The following is a 25,584-nucleotide window of genomic DNA, read 5'->3' as shown; positions in this document are numbered from 1 at the left end:
TTGGCTTTTAAGTCCAAAGGCATTTTGTTTATTTACAGCCAGGCTGAGGGAGAGAAAAAGAGAAAAGGAATTTCAGTTTATAAGAAACCCTGCCTCCAACCCATGCCTCACTGGCTTATTTTCTACTCTTGTTACACCTTCTATCAGAATGCAGTCACCAGAAAAGCTTGAAGTTTGTAGAGTTTGGGACAGACTGCCACCTAATTCTCATCATCGAGTGGTCTCCAGCCAGGACCAGTGAGGGGGTAAGTTGTCCCAAAGACTATTTGAAGAGCTAGAAAAATGTCAGCCATTCATGCAACAGGCTCCTGGTGGGTCTTAGCTGCAGTGATTTGTCTTTCCTGTTCTTCCTCCAGGGTAAACCGCTTCTCATGTCCACAAGGAAGATAACCAAGGCATTGGGATGCCTGTTCTAGATCTTCAGAGGCACATATCACATATGCCTATTTCAGAACTCCCTTGAAGTGCCAGTCACATGGTAGTTGATGCTTTTCATAGGTGGGTGATCAAAGGTTGGATCATGCTGCATAGGACAGACCTTGCTCTCTCCAAACTGCCTGTTCCCATATGCTGCTCAGTTCTCCCTAGATCCAGCCCTTCCTTTACTTCTTGCCACACAAAGCTTAGGTGTTCCTTCCAAAGCCAAGTACAGTGCTTTGCTTTTTTTCCCACAAACTCATGGAACCTCTTCATCTTTAAGCATAATCTGTAATATTGCCTTGTATCAACCTTGCCCCTAGTCTCTGAGATAGGATAGCACAGAGGGTGAAAGGAATCCCATGTCCCAGTGTCTCTTTCCTCTGCACCACCCCTTTCATCATAAATAGCTGACATGCAGTTTGCTGCTCTTCTCACAGCCCACAGGCTCCTCAGGGAGTGGTTTTTGCTCATTGCTTTCTCCTGCCGTGCTGCTTAGAGGGCGCTCCTGTCTGCCACTGCCATTCTGGGTGATCTTGCTGATCTCCTTCTCCTCTCCTCCATCATCAGACTTCTCTGGGGGACATTCTGGCACTTCCTGGCTCTGAACACGGCGGGATGGCCTGAAGATGGCCCTTCTGAAGCCCTGCTTGAAGCGGTAGGAGAGGAAGCCATAGATGATAGGGTTGGCACAGCTATTGGCATATGGCAGCACCACCACAAGGAAATAGACACCAAAGAGGGATGGCTCCTCTGGCAGTGGACAAACAACATTGATTATGTTGAGGACATAGAAGGGGAGCCAGCAGAGGACGAAGACAGCCACAACAGTCACCACCATGCGAGTCACCCTGCGCTCCGAAAGTTTATGTTTAGAGGACAGAGCCCTCACCCTTCTTCCAGAGGAACGGACCTTCACAACAATGAGAAGATAGCAGAGACAAATCACCAGTAGTGGCCCAAAGAAGCCCAAAGTGGCGGTGTAGATGATGAAACCAGCTCTCCAAACCGAGGCAGGTTCTGGCCACTGGATGTGGCATGTGCTCATACCTAAAGGGACATCTGAGAAGATCACCACGGGCAGCACTACTATGGATGACAGCATCCACACAGTGGCACTCACAGCCTTGGCCACTCGTGCCGTTCTCCATTTGGAGGACTTCCCAGGGTGGACCACAGCCAGGTAGCGGTCAACACTCATCACTGTCAGGCAGAAGATGCTGGTGAACTGGTTGATGGCATCCACAGCCATCACCAAGCGGCACATGAATGACCCAAATGGCCAGTAGGACAGAGCATTTTGTGCTGCCAGGAATGGCAGACCCAGCATGAAGAGTTCATCAGCTAGGGCCAGGTTCAAGATGTAGACATTGGTCACTGATTCACTCACAGAGTGTCGCAAGACCACATAAATGACCAGAGAATTCCCAATAAGCCCCACCACACAGACAATGAGGTAGACCACAGGGATGAGGACACCGCTGACAACCACTCCGGTGCTGGTGGTGGTGATGGAGCTGTTGGGGGTGGTGAAGCCTGCCCAGCTACCAGAGACATTCCCCTCCTCTGATACTGTCGGTGTGGGGAGGCTGAAAGCAGAAGTGTCCATAGCAGAGGCAGGAAAGAGGGTGAGGACAGTCTCCCTGCAGGATCAATTAGAAACCTGGAGGTGAGAGAAGAAGAGAGGTATTTACAGCAGCAATATGACAGCTGAACAAGCCACAGATAGAATCTTCACATTAATGGCCTGTGGGTATGAACAGGCGTGGGATATTGAAGTGGGTTAGTGGGCACTGGCAGCCACTGGATCATGCAGAACAATATTGATCACATCCAGTCCTGGAAGGTGCAGAGAGCACAGCAGGATAACCAGGGACATGACTCAGTGTGGGATGAGTGGATCTTCTCTTCTAGGAAAAGACCCTCAGGGAAGAATAGGTTAGGTACAGGGAAATTTCTTGCTTTTCTGCTAATGGTTACAGCACTAGTGGAGCAATTGCCAGAGACCTGATTCTCATTTACGAGGGGCAGGTGCCTTATGAACAAAAGAGGAGGAGATACCCAGGGATAAAGTGCCTAGGGAGTCTTTGGATCCCCCAGTCACTGAGTATTCTCTTGCTGAAGCTCATTTTGGACTTGTGAAGTCACCATGGGGTTGTTAGCCTCTCCAGCAGAAATTAAAGCATCTCCACTCTTATTTCAAGCCCTGAAGATGAGCTCAGCACCTGAGCTGAAGAGTTGCTGTTTTGTGTTGTGCTAATTTGAAAGTAAAGTAAGAGCTACATTATTTTGGGTACTTCGGGAGGGATAAGCACAGATCTCTTCCTTGTCTCTTTGGCTTGTTTTCTCTCTCTCTTTTTGCACCCTGAAAATCACTGTTAATTGAGGAGGCTCTGCCTGCCCCAGCTGTTCACAACACCAAAGTAGTGTCCCAGGCTTCCTAATCTGAGTTGCCCAATTGACCATCACATCAGGGTTTGGCATGGAAACCGCACTCTCAGCTCACTCAGAGCTTTGAACAAACACTCTACCAGCTCTCTGCTGACACTGGGCACAGAGCTGCAGGGAGACGAGAGACAGAGAAGTGGAGAAATGCCTTTTGTCCTTAGTCAGGGTTCTAGAAATACAACAGTCCAATCTAGAGACATCTTGGCAGAATTTATGCAGGGCAGATGTGTGATGTTTTTGGGGTCACTCCAGCTCTAGCAAAATTTTCTGCAGATGTGAACTGGCAGGGTCACCCTCCTTATGAATCAGCTCCTTGGAAATTATGATGGCTTGGTGGGAGAGCCAGGACCTGAGGTTACCCTTTACCCTGATCTCTCAAGGTTCTGGAACACTTTTACTCTTTAAATGAAATCTGGAGATCTCAAAGGAAAGAACTTCAAATATTAACTAATTTCAGGAGGCCAGAAGCACTCCAGAAATGTCTACAGAGGATCCCAATATTGTTCACATATGTGTTGATAGTACAACTTCTTGTCTTTTTTGTTGATGTTATTCCAGCTTTTGGAAACCTCAGGTCAGAGCTGAATTTTGGATGGATTTCAAGGGTATCAGATAGGCAAAACCCAACACACTTCACAAGTGTGCCAAATATTATGTTGCAAGAATCTCATCTGACAGGCAACAAGAAGAGGCAACTGGACAATTATTTCTTAAGCCCAATCATAGAATCATAGAATGGGTTGAAAAGGACCTGAAAGATCACCCAGTTTCAACCCCCCTGCCATGGGCAGGGTCGCCAACAAGTAGAGCAGGCTTCCCCAACAATCTCACCAGGCATCCACAACCTCTTAATTATGCAATTGGATATTGCATAAATGTTTCTTGTTATACTTAAATGAGATTTGAAGGTCTGGAATTCTTTGCATTTCTTTATGTGAAGGTGCCTTGGGCTGTGACACTGTCCTGATGGAATCCCACCTCTTGAAGTTCTGCAGTACTGAGCTGTTCCATGCCTGATGAGTAGCTACAATGAATAGACAGAGTAGGAAGCGAATTGACACTCTTGTTTCCAAGCTCTAAGATCTTTTTCCACTGCTGTTCCAGTGGCACATGTGCCCATTAGCCCTTGTTGGAGGAAAGAGAAGGACAGTGTCTACTCTGAGTAAAAAGATCCCTGTGAACACTGACAGAGAACAGAACAATGTGTACATAAAAAGATGATCCTCTAAAATGTAGGGACATTGTTAGAAATCCCTGTAGGATGTTCCTTCTGCATGCACAGGAATTTCCAAAAAGGCATTTGGAGATAAAGCCCCACAGATGATAAGTACAGATGAGGACACCTGTGATGGTATGAAAAGCATAGAGGGAAATGTCTGCGGTCCAGACTTCAAAGCTGGTTGTTCAGGTTGTTGTTTAGCAATACATTAAATCCAGCTTCAGAGGTCCAAAAACACTATAAAAATGCTAAAGCATGCAATATGAAACACTGATTCACTATAAAAAGCAGAAGATTAATTCCCTTGTTCATACAACCGTGGTGCGCAAACTTTGTCTTTAAGCAGGCGTGGTCAATCTGTGTCCTCTTAACTTTGTCAGGCACCATCTACCAGCTCAAATTCCACATCTGGCTAGTTTGACAGAACAACCATAGGACATCAGTACCTCATTTGGGCTGGATTCACACTGTCTTGGAAGCACCTGCATAGGTAGAAACTGGTCAGGAAACCTGGCTTCAGACTGAAGTGTGCTGGCATCTACTTGGGGTCTATCCCTAATGATGTGGACAGAATCAATTGCAGGAGATTTGGGGTCTCCCAACAGGTGCTGTCAGAATACATCTGGTCCATACAGCTGGAGAGCAGCTGTGGGCAGAGAGGTAGGAGGAGGCTGGAAGTTGGTGCAACCAATTTAAATCTATGTGTGTATATATATATTTGTACATTTCTGCATTGACTGGGAGGAGGAGGATGCTAAAGCCTGTCTACAAAGCAGGGCTAAAAACCAGCAGAGACCACTGAGCCCAGTAACTTCCTACCTTCTTGCCACCCTCCCCAACTTGTTTGCCATGGTCCTGTTCCAGCTCAGGACAGCACCTGCCTCTCTATGGGGTGAGCAAGGTGGCACGGAGCTGGAAGAGCTGGGGGCCAGAATGTTTCCTCTGTGGGATGGCATAGTTAACTTCTGCATGGACTCATGCCCGCGGGAAACAGCTGGGAAGAGCAGACAGAGCTGCCTGGTACTTACGTGTCGTTGGAATGCACATTTTCCTCTGCTTCACCGTGAGAATCCGTGTCATAGTTTTCCCCTTCCCCTTTTTAAAAGAAAGAAGTCCCAGAAGGGAGGGAGTCTAAAATATCCTATCAGCAGAGCCACAAGTCCTTCTTCCTTGGACCTGCCCATCGCTCCATCCCTGACTGCTGCGGGACGTCTCCTCCTCACCCCCAGGGCCCACTCGTGGCTGTGGCCATCTGGGGGTGTCAGGCCCCTCAGCCCCACGCTGGTGGCTCAGAGGACCCCGACAAGTCCCCTGGTCCACCGTCCATCTGCAGAGAGGGGGGCTTGGCGACTGGGGGCGGCAGATGGAGAGGGGTGACAGCTGGTGGGGGACGGATCCTGACAACCAATGGGCACCCGGCACAGGAGCGGCAGCAGAGAATGAGAATGAGAGGCTGAGCGATGGGAGAAGGGATGAAAGGGAGAAGAGGGAGAAAGGAGGAGAATGGAGAGAGAAGAGGGGAGAGATACAGGAGGGGAGTGAAGAGAGAGGAGGAGAGCGCAGGGGAGGGGGTGGAAGACAGCGGGTGCCGTGACGGAGGAGCAGGGTGGAAGGAGGGGGTGGAGGGGAGATGAGAGGGATGCAGAGAGCATCTGTGTGGTGAGAGATGGTGTAGCTGCCTGGTGTAGCTGCCTGGCTCTCGAGGGGGGTGGCTCAGCTCTGCCAGGTTCTGATCCATGAGATGGGGGTGGCAGTGCAAAGCACTCTGCTTTCCACCCCCTCTCCTCCCCCCCCAACTCTCCCCCCGGAGGAAAAACCTGCTGGCAGCATCTTGCAGGCAGGACCAGTGCTGCTCACTGCTGCAGGGACACAGCAAACCTTTCTGGTTGGTGAGATGCTCAGGCATAGGGATGCTGTTGAGCATGCGGATGCTTATTGCTTCTGCTCTACCCCATGAACAGGGAGGTAGATGGGCAAAGAGGGGACTGTTTGTTTTAGCTCTCTCTCCCTCCCTTGGCTCCTTGCAGAATCCCATGTATTTTACACCTTAAATGGGGAAAAAAATAACATGACAGCCTCAAATTCTCCCACTAGTTTGCATCTGTGCTGCAAGAGGCAGATCCAGAATAAAAGAAGCAGAGTAAAAAATTAAGTTCTTTTGTAACATTACTTCTCCAGGAAAGAAATTAGGATTTCCCCAACTCATTCCCTGCTCTGTGTGCTTCCCTATACTTCTCACCACTTCTCTACACTGCATCCTGCAGTTGTGACTCCTTGTACTGTGTAGTCGTCCAGCTCTTGACATTTGGCACAGGAGTTATGGGCATTTGGGCTGGTTCAAGCCTCAGCACAAACAGAGAGCATCTCTATGAGCATAACTTAGCTGTGGCCTAAAAACTGGGCTTCTGAAACTGAGCAATTTTATGTCCAGCCAGTGCTCCTCAAAGGTGAACAGGTGAAGGCAAGTTACAAAGCTGTCAGGATAACTAAGTCTTGGTAATACTGTTGTGCAGAGACACAGAGGACGTGAGACCTCACTGGGGAAGGAATGGCATGGGCAGCACCCAGTGGCTGTCTTTGTCATGGCAGGGCAGGTGGCTGCAGCACTGCACAGGCAGCTTATGAAATCGTGTCTTCTCATTAGGGCTCGTCAGCACGGAATCACAGAATCACTAAGGCTGGAAGAGACCTCTAAGATCATCCAGTCCAACCAGCAGCCCATCCCCACCATGTCCACTGACCACGTCCCTCAGTGCCACATCCACACGGTTCTGGAACACCTCCAGGGACGGTGACTGCACCACCTCCCTGGGCAGCCTGTGCCACTGCAGCACCGCTCTTACTGAGAAGAATATCCTAATATAGAATCTGAACCTCCCCTGGCACAACGTTAGGCCATTCTCTCTCATCCTATCGCAGTTACCTGGGAGTAGAGGCCAATCTCCACCTGATTACAAGCCTGGAGCCTTGTCCCATTTTCAGCAGCTCCAACGGGGGCTTTGTATGCTGCTTGGGCTGTGTCAAAAGGAGAGCTCACCTTGTACCTCTCCAGTGGCAGGCAGATATGCCAGTTTTGTTTCATGCATATAGCAAGCCTCTCCTCTCTCTGCATCGCTGCATGCAGTAGGGGACAGAGCATTCAATGCACTGTGATGGTAAAAGCTTGGAAACCAGAGAGTGAGTGGGAATTCAGTGGTTTGAGTAATGTTTACAGTGCTTAAGGGAGGCTGGGTCCCAGTCTCAAAGGCTTTCTGTCCTTTGCCTTCCCACAGGTACATGCCCAGATGCTTTTTTCTGCTTCCCTGGATTAGTGTTGACACAATTTATGTTACCTTAAATCAGGCCTGGGCAATTCATTTGACAGCTCATGTACAATCTGCAGAACTTGCTACTGCAGGATGTCCTCCAGGGCTGCTTTGCAGACACCAGTGGCTAGAGTTCTATAGAACCACAGAATCACAGAATATCCCAAGTTGGAAGGGACCCATAAAGATCACTGAGTCTAGCTCATAGCTCCGCACAGAACCATCCAAAAATATCAGACCATATAACTGAAAGCATTGTCTGGACCTTATCACTGCATTGAGTTGCTGTACCCAGACACAGCCATGCACTGAACTCACAGAAGTTTCCCTGGCAGCAGGGTACCCCAGGGGCTTTGCCATGATGTGTTGCTGCTGACACAACCCACATCACCCACTTGTGCAGGACATAGCCTTTGGAACTCAGCAGCAGATCTGCATCCAAGAGAGGCCAGCTGGATTGACTCCACAGCTCCCTGTGCCCTCCCAGGACTGCAGGATTTTGCACTGCCAATCATCTCACCCGGAGCCCTCCTCCCACCCATGAGAGGTGGTGGTGGCAGCCACCCCATAGCACTTCTGCTTCCCCGAGTCCCTGCAATGCATCAGCAAGGCAGGTGCTCACAGCTGCCAGATCCATTGTACTGCTGGGACCACTCTCTCCAGCTTAATTTTAGTGACTTGGAGGTGATTTGTCTGGGCTGGTGACTCATTCCTCTGTTGTATTTTTTATCTTTTTCTGCCCTCCCCCTTCCTGTTCTCGCTCTGCCTGTGCCTGGCAGTGTGACCGAGTGCAAGTACTGGTATGACCACCTACAACAGCCAACCAGCAGTGTTCTTGCAGACACGTTGCAGTAAAAGGGTGTCCCCAGCACCCTGCAAACTAAGAGCAGTTTGGGGCTGGGTGTCCCCTCCCAAAGCCTGCAGAGGAGGGAAAGCCATGCTAGGGGAGGAGGAAACTTTTACCTGTGAACACACTGGGCAAAAGGCAAAGTGTAACCACCTTACTGTCTCAGCTAACACAACATTCGCACCATGGGCATGGCAAGGATGTATGGACTGGTCTGTTTATTGGGTCTCACTCACTGTGTTGTGTGATCAGAGGGGTGGTGAGGATGGAGCAGCCGGGGCATGAGGGACTTGTACAAATGGACAAATCAGTGCCAAAGACCCACAACAGTCTTTAAAGCCAGCAGAAGTAGAAAGCACAGTGACCGCCAGAAGGTACTGAGCTCCGGGATGGTGGAGGCATTGCTCTCCTGCATGTGAAGCAGTGCCTGGCATCAGGATGGGGGGACGGGACCTGCAGCCAAAACAAAAAACAGTCATACTCCTGCTCTCCCTCCCTTTGCCCTAGTAGTGGGGGAAGAGGAAGGGGCCAGGTCCTGCTTAGAAAGATCTCGATCCTCTTTGTCCTCAGACTCTGGTCAGTTTTGCCTTGCATCCTTGAGTTGAAGGGGAAGGGCAAGAAGGGACAACATGAGGAGCAAAATTGTCCTGGGAGCCCAGCTGCAGTCTGCCAATGCACAGCAGTACAAAACATCCCCTGAGCTGAGCAGGGATTTATAAGAGGAAGAGCTACTTGGGCAATTTCCCATAAATAAGGAACAGCTTTTTTTCCCCCTCTTTGTAGATAAAGGCTATGGCTTTACATAGCTCACAGCAGGTCATCATTAGGGCAATGCGGATGCTGCTCCTTCTATGGCAGAAGGTGACAGTTTCTGTGAGGGCAAAGACAGGAATTTCTGGGCCTCCCTGCACCAAGAGTTGGGTGCAAACCTGCACAAGGGTAAGCAATGGACAAGGGGCCCACAGCCTCCATCCTACTGCATTCTGTCCTGCTCCTGAGCAGGATGGCTGGTTCCACTAGATACAACAGATCCTAACCACCTGTGTTCAGGAGCAGCAATCTTAGAATGGCTTATGTTGGAGTGGACCTTAAAGATCATCTAGTTCCAACCCGCTGCCTTGGGCAGAGACGCCTCCCACCAGCTCATGTGCCCTGGGTCCCATCTAACCTCACCTTGAGCCCCCAGGGATGTGGCCACTGGTGTCCGTCCCAGGGATCCCTTTCACACTTACTGTCCTAGAGGAGACTGCATGCTCGTTTCTTTGTTCGGGTGGGCTGTGGGCAGAGGACCGCTCGGATGGCCTCATCAAACACTGTCTTCAGGCCACGCTGTGTCAATGCTGAGCATTCGAGGTACTTCACAGAGTCTGTTAGGAGAAAAGCAGGTACTGTAGTGGGAAGAGAGGAAATGGGGGTAGGCAGGTTGGGTATGCAGAAGGTTGCTGTGAATGGTGCTGACTCAGAACCATGCAAGAGGAGGAGGAATAGCACAGATTGCTGTCAAGCTGAGGGAGAGGCGTGTGTCTGTGTCAGCGGTACAACTCTGGCTCCAATCACCTCATAGCCACAGCACCCTCCTCCCCCAGTGCCTGTTTTGCAGACATGTTCTGATGTGTATACCTAAGCATCACCTGAATCTCCTCTTGAGATGAGGTCTCAGCTTCCTCATGCTTCGAATGTCATTTGGACTGGTCACAAAAACCTTTGGTGGCATCTTACATCACACAGCACCTCACTTTTGGAGCTCTGCATTCCCAGTTCTCAGAAATCTTGTGCTGCAGAGCAAGGCACTTGGCTCTTGCCCAGACTGAATAAACACAACTCATGTGACCAAATCCATAAAGCACAGTCAGGGCATACTTCTCTGACTCAGGCAATCCTGACCTCAGGGCAAAGTCATTTCAGCTGTACAAGACCAGGACTTGCCTATTCCCCACTCCCATAGTCAGATGAAATGTGATGCTGGCTACACTATCCTGGCTTTTCACATTCTCTTCTGAACAGTCAGTTGAAAATTCATCCTTCAAATTGTTTTCCTCATCCTCTCTTTCACAGCTGAGACAAGGGGTAACCTGTCACAAACACTTGTGCAATGTCCCAAAACGCAGGAGGAGGCTGATGCCCAGAGAAGGGGGTGAGACACAGATATCTAAGGAAATTGTTGTTGCATCTCTTCCTGAGAGATGTTAGAAAACTCAGACTTCTGCCTATTTCCGGAAGGCCTCTGCCCACACAGCAGCTGTGGCTTTCACAGGAAAATACTGGCCCAGATAGAAGTAGCAGAGTAAAAGGGGAGCAGACTATGTGAGTGCTTATTTATGTGTGTGTTTATGATATGCTAATTTATGTGTGTGTTTATGATATGCTAATTTATGTGTGTGTTTATGATGGCATCTAGAGAGAGGCAGAAGACAGAGGCTTGAGTTGTTTATGTTCCCTCAAGGAGCACAACTCCTTCCTGAGCCTCCTGAAGTGGGTTTTGCCCCATGACCCCTGTTCTTCAGATATACTTCTAAGGAAGCCTCATAAGGTTGAGTGGAAGCCCTTATCTTCTGCCTCTCTTTTTTCAGTGATGCCTGCAAGTACCTACCGATTTCCTTGGCCAAGGCAAGACCCTGAGGATATGTAATAGGAGTCAGCTTCTTCTCCTTCAGCTTCTCAATGGTGTCTTTGTCATCACGAAGATCCAGCTTTGTGCCCACTAAAATGATGGGAGTGCTGGGGCAATGGTGCCGCACCTCGGGGAACCACTAAGGAGGGAGCAAAATTGCAGAGACAAGAGAGAACATGCATGGGTGAAATAAAGGGGCACCCTTAAAAAACGTTAACAGGACACTTTGTTCTTCCATGATGCCCTTCTGTTGAGTGTTGGGCACTACAGCCTGGCTCAGACTAGCCCCTTTTCCTGGGTCTAAAAACATGGAACTCAAAGCACAGGTTGAATTCCTCAGGAACTCAGACAACAGTGCAGGGGAATAGTGAGAAGTGAAAGGAGAGACAGTGCTAAATACAATCTACTAAGGAAAGCATAAGCAATTCTCCGTCCCTCACAGCTTTCTGAAACCCAGGGAGGAACCTGGGAGTTGTAGGAAGGAAACACTACATTTTTCTCCAACTCTCCTTCCTTCCTCACTTCCTATACAAAGGATGTGGACACCAGCTCTTCATATCCTATGGACAGTACTGGATGAAAGGTGCCATCAGAACGTAAGCCTGTGGTCTCACACAGAGTAGCCCATCAAGGAGAATAATAACTCTTCAGTGGGGTTGGCCACCTTCTTTGAGGTGACCCAGAAAAGCAGGCTGACATCCAATTTCTTCTAACATATGCAGAAAACAATATTACCCCTCTAGCTCTGGACATCCCCTTAGTAGTCTCCATCCACAGTCAACTCTTTGCAAGACCAACACCAAACTCACTCTCCTCACCCACTATTGGACAAAGATGCTCTGTCTCACCTTAGCACGGACGTTTTCATAAGATGCTGGGCTGACAAGGGAGAAGCAGATCAGGAAGACATCCTGTAGGCATGCAACCATGGTACATAGTTAGAATGAATATACGGGAGGCAGGGAGGGGTGAGCAGAACTGGGTGGGCACCAAAATGGGTCATGCTGGGGAAAGCTGTCTCTCACCATCTGACACTGTTCAGACTGCTGTTGATTGCCTCTAGGGGAGGGAAGAATATTTAGTCTCCTGACTCATGGTAACCATAGCCACCACTATCAGAAGAGACAAGCGTTTAGCTATGAGGATAGGGTTTTTGTGGTAAGCATATTCATTCGTATGGGAAACAGTCTGATAGTGTCCAGTTCATTTCTCAAAGAATACCATATAGTTGTCATTGCCTGCTGTTGAGACAAAATGACATTCAACCCCAAAAGTGTACATGTAGGAGGCAAAAGAGGCAGAGTATGGATAAGCACTTCTGGGCATGGCAGAATTTAGGCTTCAATTGAAAATAAAAAAAAGCCAAAGCAGCTTATCAGAGTTATATTTATTTCATCCAAATTCAGCTATCTCAATCAGGAGTGCCAGGCCCATTCTGCCCTCTGCCACTGTACTACAGCCACCAGAGACAAGCACCTCAGAAGAGTGTTACCCACCTAGACTTGGCACATGTCCTACGCTAGCTACCAGTATGCTGTTGAGAAATAGGCGTGCTTGCACTGTCTGCAGAAGGAGTTCAGGCAGGCAGCATACATAAAGTATCTAACTCTCATGCAGCTAAACATAGCGGGAACAAACAGTGCCTCAATTCCAGCCCTTTTGGTTGCAATGGCAACCTTCAAACCAATGCTTGAGGCAGCAGATTCTTTCGGTGCTTTCCAAGAGACTTCTAAGAAAAATACCCTCCAGGGAAGGTGGGGAGGATCACCCATTTGTTCTGCTAGAATACTGGACTTAGCTGAGGCATCAGCAGATCAAATACATGTTTATAAATCTTGACTCTTTTAAAGGTCAGAAGCCAGAATAGGAGTTTACAGGAATGTGGAAAGCTCCTGCCTCTGCTCCTAAATTCCTTCATCCACTTTAACTTCTTAAGAAGGGCTTCTGTTTCTCAGGGTTGTATAAAGCAGCTATCCCACATTAAAACCAGCGTCAGCTGGACTCATAAGTGTCTTTGAGGATCCCAGTTTCCTTGCTTCTCAGTAATGAAGTGTAGATGAGGGCTTCAAAACACCCTTTGATATCTTTAACCTTTAGGATTTCCAGGTATTGTATATCAACATAGGGATTCTCAGAAGAGGGCAAAGAAAGAAGGGAACAATCCTATCATTGCTGTCTGGCAAAAGTTGATTTTGCAGCAGGGAAAGGAAATACATCTGAAGGAGAACCAGAGTAGGAGCGTGGAGTATGACCCACCGTCTGTGGGTAAGAGAGTGGCCTCAGCCTGTCGTAATCCTCTTGTCCAGCAGTATCCCAAAGCCCCAGATTTACAGGCTTGCTGTCAACCATCACATTGGCAGAATAGTTATCAAACCTGAAATGCAGAGACATATTCTGAGGCTCAAAAAGTAGAAGAGGGATGAGGCAAAATTTTTTACTCTGCACATCTCATGACAAGAGGCAGATTCTTTTCTGTTGTTTCTGGTGTATTTTTTCATGTTTCATAAGGGAAACCAGTGACAGGAAGGAAGCAATGAAAAGACTTTTTGAACTTGCTCATGACACACGCTGCCATTGTGAGATAAGCCTTACTGCAAGGAGCACAAAATGGCCTCCTTTCATCATCTCCAACCACAAGTCTCAGGCATGAGGAGAAATGTTGTGCAGTCCACAAACACATGGCCATTTCACAGCCACTCCCAAGGAGGTGAGTAGATGGAGTAGACTCCATCTGCTACTTGTAAACTTGGCAGGCATGTAGACCCTTGGGTTAATTAATGTTTTCCAAGTGTTCCATTTATACTTTGGTTTTCTAAGTGCTTTTGGTGAAAGGTGAATGACAATCTGAAGTCATGTTGGTTTGGCTTCTCTTCCTCTACTGGTATGGGGGTTCACGACAGCATTCCTTTATAACCTGCTTTCCGTGCCTCCCACCCACCCCCAGACTGCAGATGTGTCACTCACACAGTGGGGATGTATTCTCCTGGGAAGGCATTGGTGGTGTAGCTGATGAGGAGACAGGTTTTCCCCACAGCTCTGGAAGAGAAATAAAAAACATAGCTGGGAACAATGGTAGTACAGGTAGTCTTACAGGGGTGAGATGGAGAAACCCTCCCATGACTCAAAGCTACAAGTTTGTTAGGAGAACTATGGAAGGATTATCACATTCACAAGACTAGATATCACATAGCCATAGATTTGACTGCCGGATGGAAGGAAGATATGCTGTCACCCAGAGCAGTCGGTTGTCTTTGAGCACAAAAGCTTGTTTTTATGGTCTGGTATGAAGACTGTTCAGTTAGACTACATCCAGGTGGGGATAAGAGCCCCTTTTCCAGTGTGTGCACAGTACTGCACACTCATAGCCAGGATAGCCTCACAGTGTCCTGGTGCAGAAATGTCAGAACTAAGCTTCCCAGCTGTCCGCAGCCTTGACAGTTTGCACCATCTATGAGCCACTGCAAGCTGCACTATCAACCTTACCAAGAGCTGCAAGCCACCAGTAAGGTGCCTCTCCTTGTGGCTGACTGAGGCTGCTCACACTTTTTTTGCGCATATAGCTGGTGCTTCCTCCTTCCTCAGCCTCTCCCACCCACACACCGCATCAGGGTGGAGAGAAATAAGTCAGGGTAGCAGCACAAGACAGAATGGGCAAGAGGACTGGTGGAGACACTCCATCTGGCCATGAAGCAGCCTCCAAGCTTTTCATCCATACCTGCAAAGTCTACTTTTGCAGAGCTGTGGCTCTGTGTGTTGGTGTGCCCTTGTCATGCACAGTTGGCATCTTTGCTCTGGTGGTGAGGCACTTGCCTCAGTCATCACACTGTGAAGCAGCTGAAGATGAAACAGTTCTTCAGCATGCTCTGATGCTTTTTTTTCTCTCTGCCACCTCCCATTCTTATATCCTCCTCACTGAGTTCCCTCTCTTTCCCCAGCTTCCCTCTTAGCTCTTGTTGTAGATGACCATGGAGGCTCACTCTATGCAGAACGGCTCAGAAGACCTGTGGTGCCAAGGGGGTGAGTTAGGCATGGAAAGGAGAGAAGGTTCTGAATTAGTGTGACTGAACTGAGAGGAGCACAAAGGGTCACCAAAGGGGTGAAGGTTATGGCAAAGCAGGTTCCTGTGATTGAACTCAGGGAGAGCTAAGAGGCAGGTGATATGTGATGGGGCTGGCTATGAGGCCAGAACAACTATGGGGGAACATGAGGGGTCAGTTAAGTGATGGCAGAAGGTCCTGTGGTCAGTAGGTTTGAGTTGGTGGAAAATGACAAGGCTGGTTTGGCTGAGAGGGAGATGAAGGGGGTGAAATAAAACCACAGAGCTCAGGGTGGTGACAACTAGTTGGAGGGTGGGGGAAGTGTACAGAGAAGCAGAATTATGGGGCAGACAAAAGATTTAGGAGGATTTCAGTCAGAAGGACGTGTAGTGGAGTCAGTGGTGTTATAAGGGGAATGCTGCCTTGAGGGGTGGTTACAAGAGTCAGCATAATATATGGAGGGCAACCCACAGGTTAACAGGACAACATATCAATGCCCAGTACTGTTGCTCTTCCAGCTCTAGCCTGTACCCTTTGGTGCACTTTTCCAAAATGTAACAATGTTTACACAGCACTGTCTCATTCCCTGTCTCTTCCTCCAACCCTGTTGCCCCAGCCTCTGAGAATATGTCTGACATCTATTGCTGTTTGCAAACTTCTTCCTCCATGGGGTAGATCTGAAGGAGGAAGTGACTGTGGGGAGCAGGGCTGCTGCAAATGTCTCTTCATCTGTTGCCTGATAGCTGTCCCAGATAACATTCTGGCCAGCTCCCAGCTAGGAAATGAATTAACCACCTCCATGCCTGATGACCTGCTCCCTGCTGGACTCTGCTCCCTTCATCCACTCATCCCACCCATCCACAGACCTTGTACCCCAGGTCCCCAGCACCACTGCCTTGCTTTTTGTCAGCTTAGATCGATTTCCAAAGGTCATGGGACATGGACAGTGCATGCTTCCAAGGGGTATAAACCTACACCCATCTCATTGCAATCCCTTTTTCCTTGCGCCCACAGAAGCCCATCACCAAATACTCTCCCCACACACTGAAAAATGGACAACACATTAAGAAAGGCTGAATGTGCAGATACTGGAGGATATCTCATCAGCACTATGGCTCTGCATCTTCCTTTGGCCAGCCCCAGTGAGCAGATGGCCTTCAAGGAGCCATTCCCCTGCAGCAGGGCGCTTGCACCTCTCAGATTTTCAATCTGACTCCTACCCATAGGTTGAATCTGGCAGTGATGCCACTGCCTTCTGTGTGTGAGCCAGATCTGCCAGGCCTGTGAGTGACAGTTCCACTTTTGCAAATGCCCTTCAAAGCACCCTCTTCTCCCCCCCCAGGCTCTTCAGAGCCAAGTTCCTTGCCATGGTGAAGAAAGAGGAGCAAGAAATGCAATGCAGAGCTGTAAGAGATAGGAAATGAAGCTGGGGAGGTCTCAGCAAGCAGCAACCTTCTTCCTCACCCCTCATCACCACTCCTCCCTCCCACAGAAAAAGAAGGGGATACATACCCATCTCCCACCACGACACACTTGATGGCTTGCATGTCCTTAGACCTGTGGTGGAGGACAGTGCCTGGGGCAAAGGAAAGTCAGGTCAAGGCAAACAGCCAGTAGACACGGGCAAATTTGGGTATCAGACCTTGAGCCGGAGCAAGGGGTCAGGTTGCAGGGAGGGAGGAAGTGGAAGAGGGAACTTCACTCAATCGCCCTCTGGTTCCTCCTCCCCTCCCACCGCAGCTCTGCAGTGAGGCCGTTAGCTGTAGGCGGAGCGTGCATGACTTTGTGGTTTGGGAGATTATTGCTGTAATTTTTTTCTTTTGCACCTCATGTCTCAACCCACTGCCTTCCTGCCCCATCCGAGCCAACATCTGGGGGCACCAAACTGCTTTTGCATGGGAGCTGAGGTAATGTTGGAGAAGGGTGAGAAACTGGAAGAGTGGGCTTTCCCCTCTCATCTGTAGCATACAGAGTTTGAAAGAGGTGTAAACAGGCAAGAGGACCTGCAGTGAGAGTAGCAAAGGACATGAGGCAATGAGGATTTCCCATGTCTTCCCTGTATCAAAAGGACAAGAGGTAATGGCCTCACGTTTCTCTGGGGAAAGTTCAGATTGAATATTAGGAAGAATTTCTTCTCAGGAAGAGCAGTGATGCAGTGGCACAGGCTGCCCAGGGAGGTGGTGCAGTCACCGTCCCTGGAGGTGTTCCAGAGCCGTGTGGATGTGGCACTGAGGACATGGTCGGTAGGTATGGTGGGGATGGGCTGGCAGTTTGATTGGGTGATCTTGGTCTTTCCAGCTCTAATGGGTCTATCCCTCAGTGTCAGTGGTGAAATAAGCAGTCTCTTGGAAGCAGCATCTACCCCATGGCTGCTTGTTCCACCACCCCTGGAGCAATAATGTCCTGTGCCTCCTCCTCATCTGCTCCTGAATTACTAGTACAAAGAAGCATTAGGTGTATCTATGTGTTTGTCATGAAGAGGAGTAAACATATCAGAGGATGTACTGAATTTTCTTTATCCAGCTGCTACTAGAAGAGCTAAGAATTGTGCAAGAGAGTCCCCACAAACCATTTTCTCTCTCTCCACTCTGTGCTAAAGCAGCCTATGAGAACTGCTGATAGGATATCCTTCATCTTGTCCTTGGGATTTTGAAGAGTTTTAGAGCTAAGCAACAAAGAGAGGGATGCAGTCACCTTCAGAAATAAGAGACATGGTGCTCTACTCCTTCCTTTCACTCCTCAGAATGAGAGTCTGAAGCTCCTCCTTACTTCCCCCAGCTTGCATTGCTATGCCTGGAAAAGAGCGCACATGTTCATGTCTTCAGCCTGAATTGATGGGTAGACAGATAGAGGCACACTTGAGAGAGGAAGGGATGCGGTGACGCAGAATTAATTAGAATTTCTAGGTCTGTCAGGAGGCCTGTTAGACCAAGAGCAGTGGGTGTTAAGCCAGCTTGTTCTTGAAAGAAGGAATGCCGAGGGAAACTGCTTTTCCAAAGGTTGGTGACCTTCGTGCTGCCACAGCCACAGGAGGTTTTTTGCAGTTGACCCATTCAGGTGTGTAGCACTTTCCTATCCGTCACTCAGTGTTGGCTGCAACCCAAAAACATTCAACCGTGGAAAGTTTCCAAGCCTCGCGGCTGTGTCAGAAGCATAAAACTACCAGATGTACTAGGTGTTCCCTCTGTGGGTGGTAGGGAAAGGGGGGGGGGAGGAAACCCACTGACTCCTTTGCAAGAGCAGGAATGGGATGTGGAAATGCAGAGAATATGGGTCAGGAAGGACAGAAGGGAGAGTCACAAAGGCTGCTATAGGGACAGCAGCGGTAGGAAATGGAAAGGGCAGACAGCTGCAGAAATATGGTTGAGGTAGAGACTCAGTGGGAATAGAAGGCAGCTATATGTGGTTCTAGAGAATGATACTGGTGGAAGAAAAATGCCCAACATTTACAGCTTGAATGAGGCCAGTGATATTCAAATGAAGCATTGCTGGTAGAGCTGGTAGTGTGCCACATTCGAACCCCAGATTCTATCCTAGGAAGTGTCAGAGTATATCTGCAGTCCATGCACAGATGGCTGCAGCTGCACTGCAAAGCCTCCTGTGGGCAGTTTGTTGGTAAAAGGGACACAACTACCCAAGAGAAATTCTGAGCTTGACATTAGTCCATTTGTCAGAAAGGTTTGAAAAGCTGTGTCGCATCTGTGCTTGGAAAGTTTTGGGACACTGGGACATCCAGTATTTAAAGGGAGATTATAAACTGGAGGGAAGACAACTTTTTATGTGGATAGATAGTGATAGGGAAAAAAGGGGAATGGTTTGAAACTAAAGGAGAGGAGATCTAGATGAGATATCAGAGATGTCTAGATGAGATGTCACAAGGACCACTCACCTGCTCTTGAGATAAAAGCAATTAGGAAGGAGGGACTGTAGAGAACCATGCCTGGGTGAGCTCCATTTCAAAGACACTGCAGTTTTGTATGGACAAAACTGAGCTGTAGAAGTCCTGGCAAGGTGGAATTTCTCCATCCTCCCTGTGGGCAAATTGCTTTTGGAAGATAATTGCCTGCTACTGGTATGGATAGCCATTTTTCTTCCAAGTCAGGGATCTGTGCTGTGAATTTATAAAAAATCCCTCCTCTGCCAGTCGCTCTGCGGAGGAACAGCAGGGTTCTACATGTGGAATTTTAGCAGCTTTATTTCTATCACATTTAAATTATTAAAAACAGGATATGAAATTCAAATAACACATTATAGCAGCTCTGAGAACAACTGGCGCCTGCTACAATGAAATATCTCAACTGTGTACGCTGAAGGAATGGGAAGGGAAGGAAACTGCAGGAAATTGCCTCCTAAACCACTAAGTGAGCACATACAGAGCTTTTGCTGATTTGATGTGCTCTCACACCACCAGGAGGTGCTCTTGACATTAGTTTCCTTCTTCATGTGCAGAAGGGTCAAGGAAAGGCAGTCATCTGGGTTGTTTCCTTTGTTGAGTTTGAGGAAGACACCAATGGGGAAGAATTGCCCATTCTGAATGACCCATCCACACTGGGTTTGCATAGCACCCGTGAGAGGCAGTGGACAAGGGACGGGATACATGGAATTACCAATTTTTCCTCTAAAAAATGAGCGGGAAATTGAGCTCACTCCATCTCTCCCTGTTTTTCTTTGGTATTCTGCTGTAGGGTAAGACAAGGATGAGAGGGATCTGGGTCCTGATATAATTTATGTTATGTGAGCTATTGCTCAGGCAATCCTGTGTGGCCATGAGATGTTTTCTCTGTGTGCTGGGCCTCTGCCAGGGAAGATATCTGTTCTCTGCAAACTGTCCCAGCAAACTTGATATATTACCCCTTTGCCTCTTCTCACTTCCCCTTTCACACAGCTTCATACCATCTGTCTGCTTGCTACCTTTAGTTTTTTCTTTGCTTCTAATATTCTACGAAGCATCCACCCCTCCATTTTGCTACCAAACCTCACCCCTCACTGCTGTGGTTTCTCTTCCGTGTTCAACTTAAAACCATTTCCCCTTGTCCTGCCATTATCTACCCTTGCAAAGTGTTGAGTGCCCTGCTCTTTGTAGTATCCCTTCAGGTACCAGAAGGCTTCAGCGAACTCTTCTCGCAGTCTTCTCTTCTCCAGGCTGAACAAGCCCAGCTCCTTCAGCCATCTTCGTAGTAGAGGTGCTCCAGCCCTCTGATCATCTTTGTGGCCCTCCTCTGGGCCCTCTCCAACAGCTCCCCATCTTTCTTGTATTGGAGACCCCAGACCTGGATGCTGTACTACAGATGGGGCCTCACAAGGGCAGAGTAGAGTATGCCATACTTAATTGGAAGCAATAAACTCATAGCTTAGATCATAACTGGAAGGGGTGAGGCACTTCAGGACATAATGCTCCTTCTAGTATAACTATACCAGGGGATCTCTACCTGAATTTAACCTGTCAAGCAAAAGTTGATAAAAAAATAGAAGCTTCCAATCCACTCTCACTGAACACAAGCAACCTACATTTAAAAGATAATTCAAAAGTAACTTGAATTGAAAAGCAACTCAACTTGCAGGTGGTGTTTACTTAGTTTTGGACCATATTGCTTCTAGACTTTCCTGGGGACTAGCTCTGCTGCAGCCATGGGGCAGCTGGTCCATAACATGTCAAGGAGACTGGTCTGCCTTCCAGCTGGGGCTGCTCTCAGGTTGGCTGGTTTAGTGCAAAATAGTCGCTCCACTGCCATCCTCTGTCTGGAGCACTGAGGGCAGTTCATCTCCTTCACCTCTTCTCCATGATGTGCCTGGATAAGCAGAAGATCATGTGGAGGTCCTCTGAGCACAGAGGTCCTTGTGAGGGCTGATTTACACTTGTATTTCCCTCACTTGAGAATTTGTTGGCAGATTCCTAAATCATGCTTATTTTTTTTCTTTTATTATTATTATTATTTATGGCTTGCTCTTATCTGCTTCTCTATTTCTGCAAGACCCTGGTGACTCAGATATCAGTTTCCATTCAGTTATTATGTTCTCAGCCAGTGACATCTCCCACTTCACAGACACCACTGTCTTACTTAATGCTGATAAATACAGATCGATATCTGACTGTGCATCCTTTCTCACTGGGTGCCCAAGTGGTTCAATAGTATTTTTTCATGTGCCTGTTGTGGTGGAGAGGTAAGTGCATCTGGAGATTGCATGTGTAAATTCTAATTTAGTATAAACTGCCTGACTTGACTACCTTGCATGTTAGCCGTCTTCACTGTGCTTTGTAAAGCCAGATCTAATGCATGTCTTTCTGTGCTAAGCTAAGATCTTCCAAGAAGGTTGAGGGAAGTTAAAAGAGCTGTTTAGAGTACTATAGGTGTCTATAGCTACTCTTTTACAACATCAGTATTCCCTCAAGTACCAAAAGAAAGTTTTTCTTGCCTTTGTGAAAATGTAGATGTCATAAATCTTTAAGCTTGCCACAGGTCTGAGCCCAACAAAAAATACTTCAAGCTCTTCATTTGAGTTTATCAGAGAATACCTGATCCTTCTGCAGTCTTTGTAACAGTTTGTTGTTCTTCTCCCTCTATGTCCTCTTATAATAACCATATCTTTACCTTTAGAATTTATTCTGGTTCACTGAATGAGTAAAAACTGTTAAGGATAGGCTATGTCAGATACTTTGCACTAGTATCCTTACCTACTACCTGCACATTCCTATTGCTCTGCCTGTCACAGTCTACATTGCTCCTCATGCTGGACAAAGATCATTTTGTTCCAGTTGTTAGACAAAAAATAAAATGTGTTATTGTCTTTTCTACAGTGCTGCTTTGCCACACATCAAAATTATGTATGTGCAGATCATAATCCCCACAGTAATAACTGTTATATTCTATCCTGACACGCTGCAGTTTCTCATCCCAAATCCAACTGCAATCTAAACCCCCTGATGGGGCTATTGAAGCTATCCAAACCTGTACTTTGCCCCTTTATGTGCAGTTGTTGCAATACAATCAGCATGGTCAGAACCTAGCAATATTCAGCATTAGATTCATCACTGTTCTTACTGCCTTGAAAATAATAGGAAATAATTGTGTTTCCTTTTTATTTACCTAATTATTTTAAGCCTGTATTGCTAGTCTGCTTAATGTGCTATGCTTGCTGAGATGAGAACTGCTGGCACAGCTTGGATATCCCCATTACAAACTCTCCCACTTCTTGCTTGCACAGTCCCAGCTTTATATATTTGTTTATAACCACAGCTGGGAAGGACGTACAGCGTGAGTACCAATTAATGGATCTAACCCCAGACCATTATCAAAAGTACTACTTTCCAGGGATATATCTCTTCATCTCCCTGTCCCCAGTGGCTCATGAAGGCACAAGGGAAGAACTGCTTTATATGTGGGCTGATAAATGCAAAGGCAAGTGATAGGAGGGAACAAAAAGGGCCAAATCTGACCTCAATCCAACCCAAGACATAGCTGGCCTGTCTTAGTCCCCTTCAGTTATCTTAATATTGTGCAGACTTCACAATATCCCCATTTCCTTCCAGTCTTCTCTTATTGGCAGCACTTGTCTCTCAGTTGAGTGAACTTTGTTTGCAACACTGGGTCATGAGTGACCATTCACATCTCAATTCTTTGCTATGTTAAAATAACCTCTGTCACCTGGAAAGTGTTCTTCCTCCAGTCAAATTTTCCTTGCTAAGTCTGTGTTTGAGAAAGGCTGTATCTACACTGACCTTGTTGACACCAGTGGGAGAACCCACATGCTCGGAGCCTCTTGATTTGAACTAGCTATCACCACACTGTAAAACACCTCACTCTCATTTTCCCTAGGGCACTTAAGGTGTTTCTATGACTTTGAGGTATAACTGTATTTTCTGTGTTTCATTCTTTCTTGTTTATCTGCTTCCTTCACTCAGTCTTTGTCTCTCACGCTCTTTCTGCCTTTGTTGCTTTTCCCCACTTTATCTGCTCCTTTTTTTTTGTTTCTTTTTCACTTAAAATAATGACAGAGACGTGTTATAGACCTTTCATGATAGTTTCAGGCCATGATCACAGAAGCTATGTTATGTACACTAAGGGCATTTCCAGATACGTTGCTGACTGGAATAACATTGCAATCCACCTGACTTCACCATAAATCTGTGTCGTCCATCTGGTATACTCAAGTATTTAACCTATCATCTGGGTCTCTTTCCCAAAGAGAGAAACTGGCTGTGTGCTTTAGAGTAAATCTAGAACCAAAGTGTTTTGTGTATGATGTGAATGACAGGGGAATGAAGTTATGGAGAGGGAGGCATAATTACCTGCACTTTTGAAAGAATGGAAGATGCTTTAGGCTAAGTTCAGTAGCACAGTGCTGTCTCGCTTCTTGTGCCCCTTTATGAGAAATATCTCTTGTAGGTATTTCATTATTGCATGGAATCAAATTATGTAGTTTGCTAATGGTGTATGCCTCATTCCAACTCCTTTAGCTGATATAAATGGAAGCATTTAAACTGATTTAATGCCAAGCACTGTTATAATCAATTGAAATGAATTTAGAAAGAAGGGAAGGGGAAGGAGAATGGAAAGGGGAAGGAGAAAGGGAAGAGGAAGAGGAAGGGGAAGGGAAAGGGGAAGGGGAAGGGGGAGAGAGAGAGGGAGTGGGAAGGAGAGGGGAGAGGAGGGGAGGGAGAGGGGAGGGGACGGGATGGGAGAACTACCTCCCAGAGAGCAATGAGGTTGCATCTTAGCCTAATTTTCTCCAAAATAGAGAACAAAATATTCTAAGCCTCTCCTCACAGGACATGCCTTTCAGCTTTTTTACCAGCTTTGTTGAACCCTTCCAAGTACCTTAATATCCTTTTTATACTGTGTAGCCCAGAATGAATAAGTAAGTTCCCAAAATAGGGTCAGTGATTCCGAGCAGAAGATAGGTGAAGCTGTGGGAAGAACTGAGCATCAAGGAGTTAAGATATGAAACATACATGAATTAAAGACACAGGTATAGGCTTTACATTGGTCTCTGCTGGAGAGGTGAGGAGTGTTTTTGCAGTGTATAGAGGCATCCATTTTGGTGTTTGCAAGCTGCTTGTGGTTTGACCTACCACAAACACATGCATATGAACAGATCCGACCAAATTGACTATATATGTCACATGTGTTTGAGGTAGTTAAATTAGCCCTTTCAAGACAGTGGCATAGGTTGTCTGACTGATGTCAGCTGAAATGCTGTTGAAACATTTGGTTTTTTATGTGGAAAAAAAATGATGTCAATACTGGAGGTGAAATGGTGAATCCTAACCCAGTACAGGAATTAGGACATCGGCGGTGGGACAGTGAATTCTTTTTTGATGCAGCTTGAAATCCCAAAACTGGTAAAAACTCTTAAGACTGGTCTCTTGGCAAGGTATGATCCAAAGGCAGGCTTCTCATTAGCTCTAAGAAGCTGTGCATGCTGATGGTCAAAGCAGACATGGGTATGATAACTCAAAAATAGTTTGTGTAATAAGACTTTCTTCCTTCTCCTGCATTTTCTCTCTTCCAAATAAGCTCCTAGTTTCTCCTCTTAAAATACTGACCCTGACCACAGCAAGTGAGTGGTGAATCTTTGTCACCAACTCTTCCTAACAATTAAAAATTGTTTGCAACCTTGTTTACAGCTGCCTGTGTGAACTCAGGCAGTAAAACTCAGAATTTATTTTGCCTCTTGACACGATGCCTTCAGTGTTGGGATATCTCCCATCTGTCACTGACAGTTTGTTAAAAAAACTGTTCCTCACCAATAACAACAATGAACCTATGGCACAACTATGGATAGTAAACAGCAAATAAAAAAGACTGAGAGGTAGGGAGGGCAATTTGTGGTTTTCTCTGTGAAGTTGAATGGATCTCAGCCAAGCTTTCCACAGAGCCAGTTATTCTTTACAGCAGATTTCAGACAACAATGAATTAACAGGAATATGGGAAGGTGGTAGCTATTCCTTTTCTAATGAGTCATAGATTTTTGATCTCACATAAATCCGTTCTAAATGGTGGCAAGTGCACATAGATGTCAGCTGGCAGCGTGTAACGCATCTGAAGGTCATCTCTTATTTTTCTACACATAAGAGGCTCTTGAAAACTGTACCCTGCTGTCTCGTGGAAAGATGATATGTAGAAGTCTGAACCATTTCTCTTCCCTGCTCAAAGTCTGCTGTGAGTACAGCAAGAGCTAGGAGTGCTAAGGACATAAAGTGCACCGAGAGGAGGAGTCCCTCAATATCTTCTGTCCTGATACAAGAGGCGAGACACATCAAGACACATCTAATTTAATTTTTGCTTTGACATATGTATTCACCATTTCTCTTGACTCTGACGTGGTGCACTCCTGCAGCCTTCTCTTCTTTTTTTCTTTTTGTTTTTTTTTTCCCCCACACATTACTTCTGTCAGAAATCTACCACATACAGCAAGAATGTTGGTGTACATGGTAACCAAATACAACTAACTCAAGGGGAAGTGAGAAGAACACAGCCTTCTGGGGAATACATGGAACTGATGGGGAAAGAAAGAGCATCTCTTTGCCTCTAATGGCAGCTCTTCCAACAGAAGAAGTACTGCTGAGCCTCAGAGAGGACTTCTTTTCTCCTCAGGTCACAGCTTGTTGGTGGAAGAAAGGAGGAAGACTTACAATAAGTAGTGAGGGAAGGAAAAGGAGAAAAAACACCCTTCTCCTTCAACCACCCTCTAGTTTTGGT

At 47.0% G+C, this 25,584-nt stretch overlaps 2 protein-coding genes across 3 annotated transcripts; both read right to left on the bottom strand.

The window, feature by feature from the left end:
• SSTR3 (somatostatin receptor 3) lies at positions 1-6,836 on the bottom strand. The gene is made up of 2 exons (XM_015862528.2): positions 5,113-6,836; positions 1-2,080 (listed from the first exon to the last, which is right to left on the bottom strand). Exon 2 carries the CDS (start codon positions 2,024-2,026, stop codon positions 818-820), a length of 1,209 nt encoding a protein of 402 aa, XP_015718014.1. The 5' UTR covers positions 2,027-2,080; positions 5,113-6,836; the 3' UTR covers positions 1-817.
• A 1,596-nt stretch (positions 6,837-8,432) lies between these two features.
• Positions 8,433-16,612, bottom strand: RAC2 (Rac family small GTPase 2). Of its 2 annotated transcripts, XM_015862536.2 has the most exons (7): positions 16,397-16,605; positions 13,812-13,883; positions 13,104-13,221; positions 11,696-11,758; positions 10,827-10,986; positions 9,469-9,603; positions 8,433-8,689 (listed from the first exon to the last, which is right to left on the bottom strand). In XM_015862536.2, the coding sequence occupies exons 1-6, from the start codon at positions 16,429-16,431 to the stop codon at positions 9,473-9,475; spliced, it is 579 nt and encodes a 192-aa protein (XP_015718022.1). In that variant the 5' UTR covers positions 16,432-16,605; the 3' UTR covers positions 8,433-8,689; positions 9,469-9,472. The 2 variants fall into 2 exon arrangements, with proteins under 2 accessions (XP_015718022.1, XP_015718023.1); XM_015862537.2 differs by lacking the exon at positions 8,433-8,689 and having other exon boundaries at positions 9,543-9,603; positions 10,823-10,986; positions 16,397-16,612.
• Positions 16,613-25,584: the final 8,972 nt, after the last annotated feature.

The sequence above is a fragment of the Coturnix japonica genome, chromosome 1 (assembly GCF_001577835.2).
Source record: "Coturnix japonica isolate 7356 chromosome 1, Coturnix japonica 2.1, whole genome shotgun sequence".
Lineage (NCBI taxonomy): Eukaryota > Metazoa > Chordata > Aves > Galliformes > Phasianidae > Coturnix > Coturnix japonica.
Note: the sequence above shows the minus strand (reverse complement) of the source record. Positions and strands in the feature narration are given on the sequence as shown.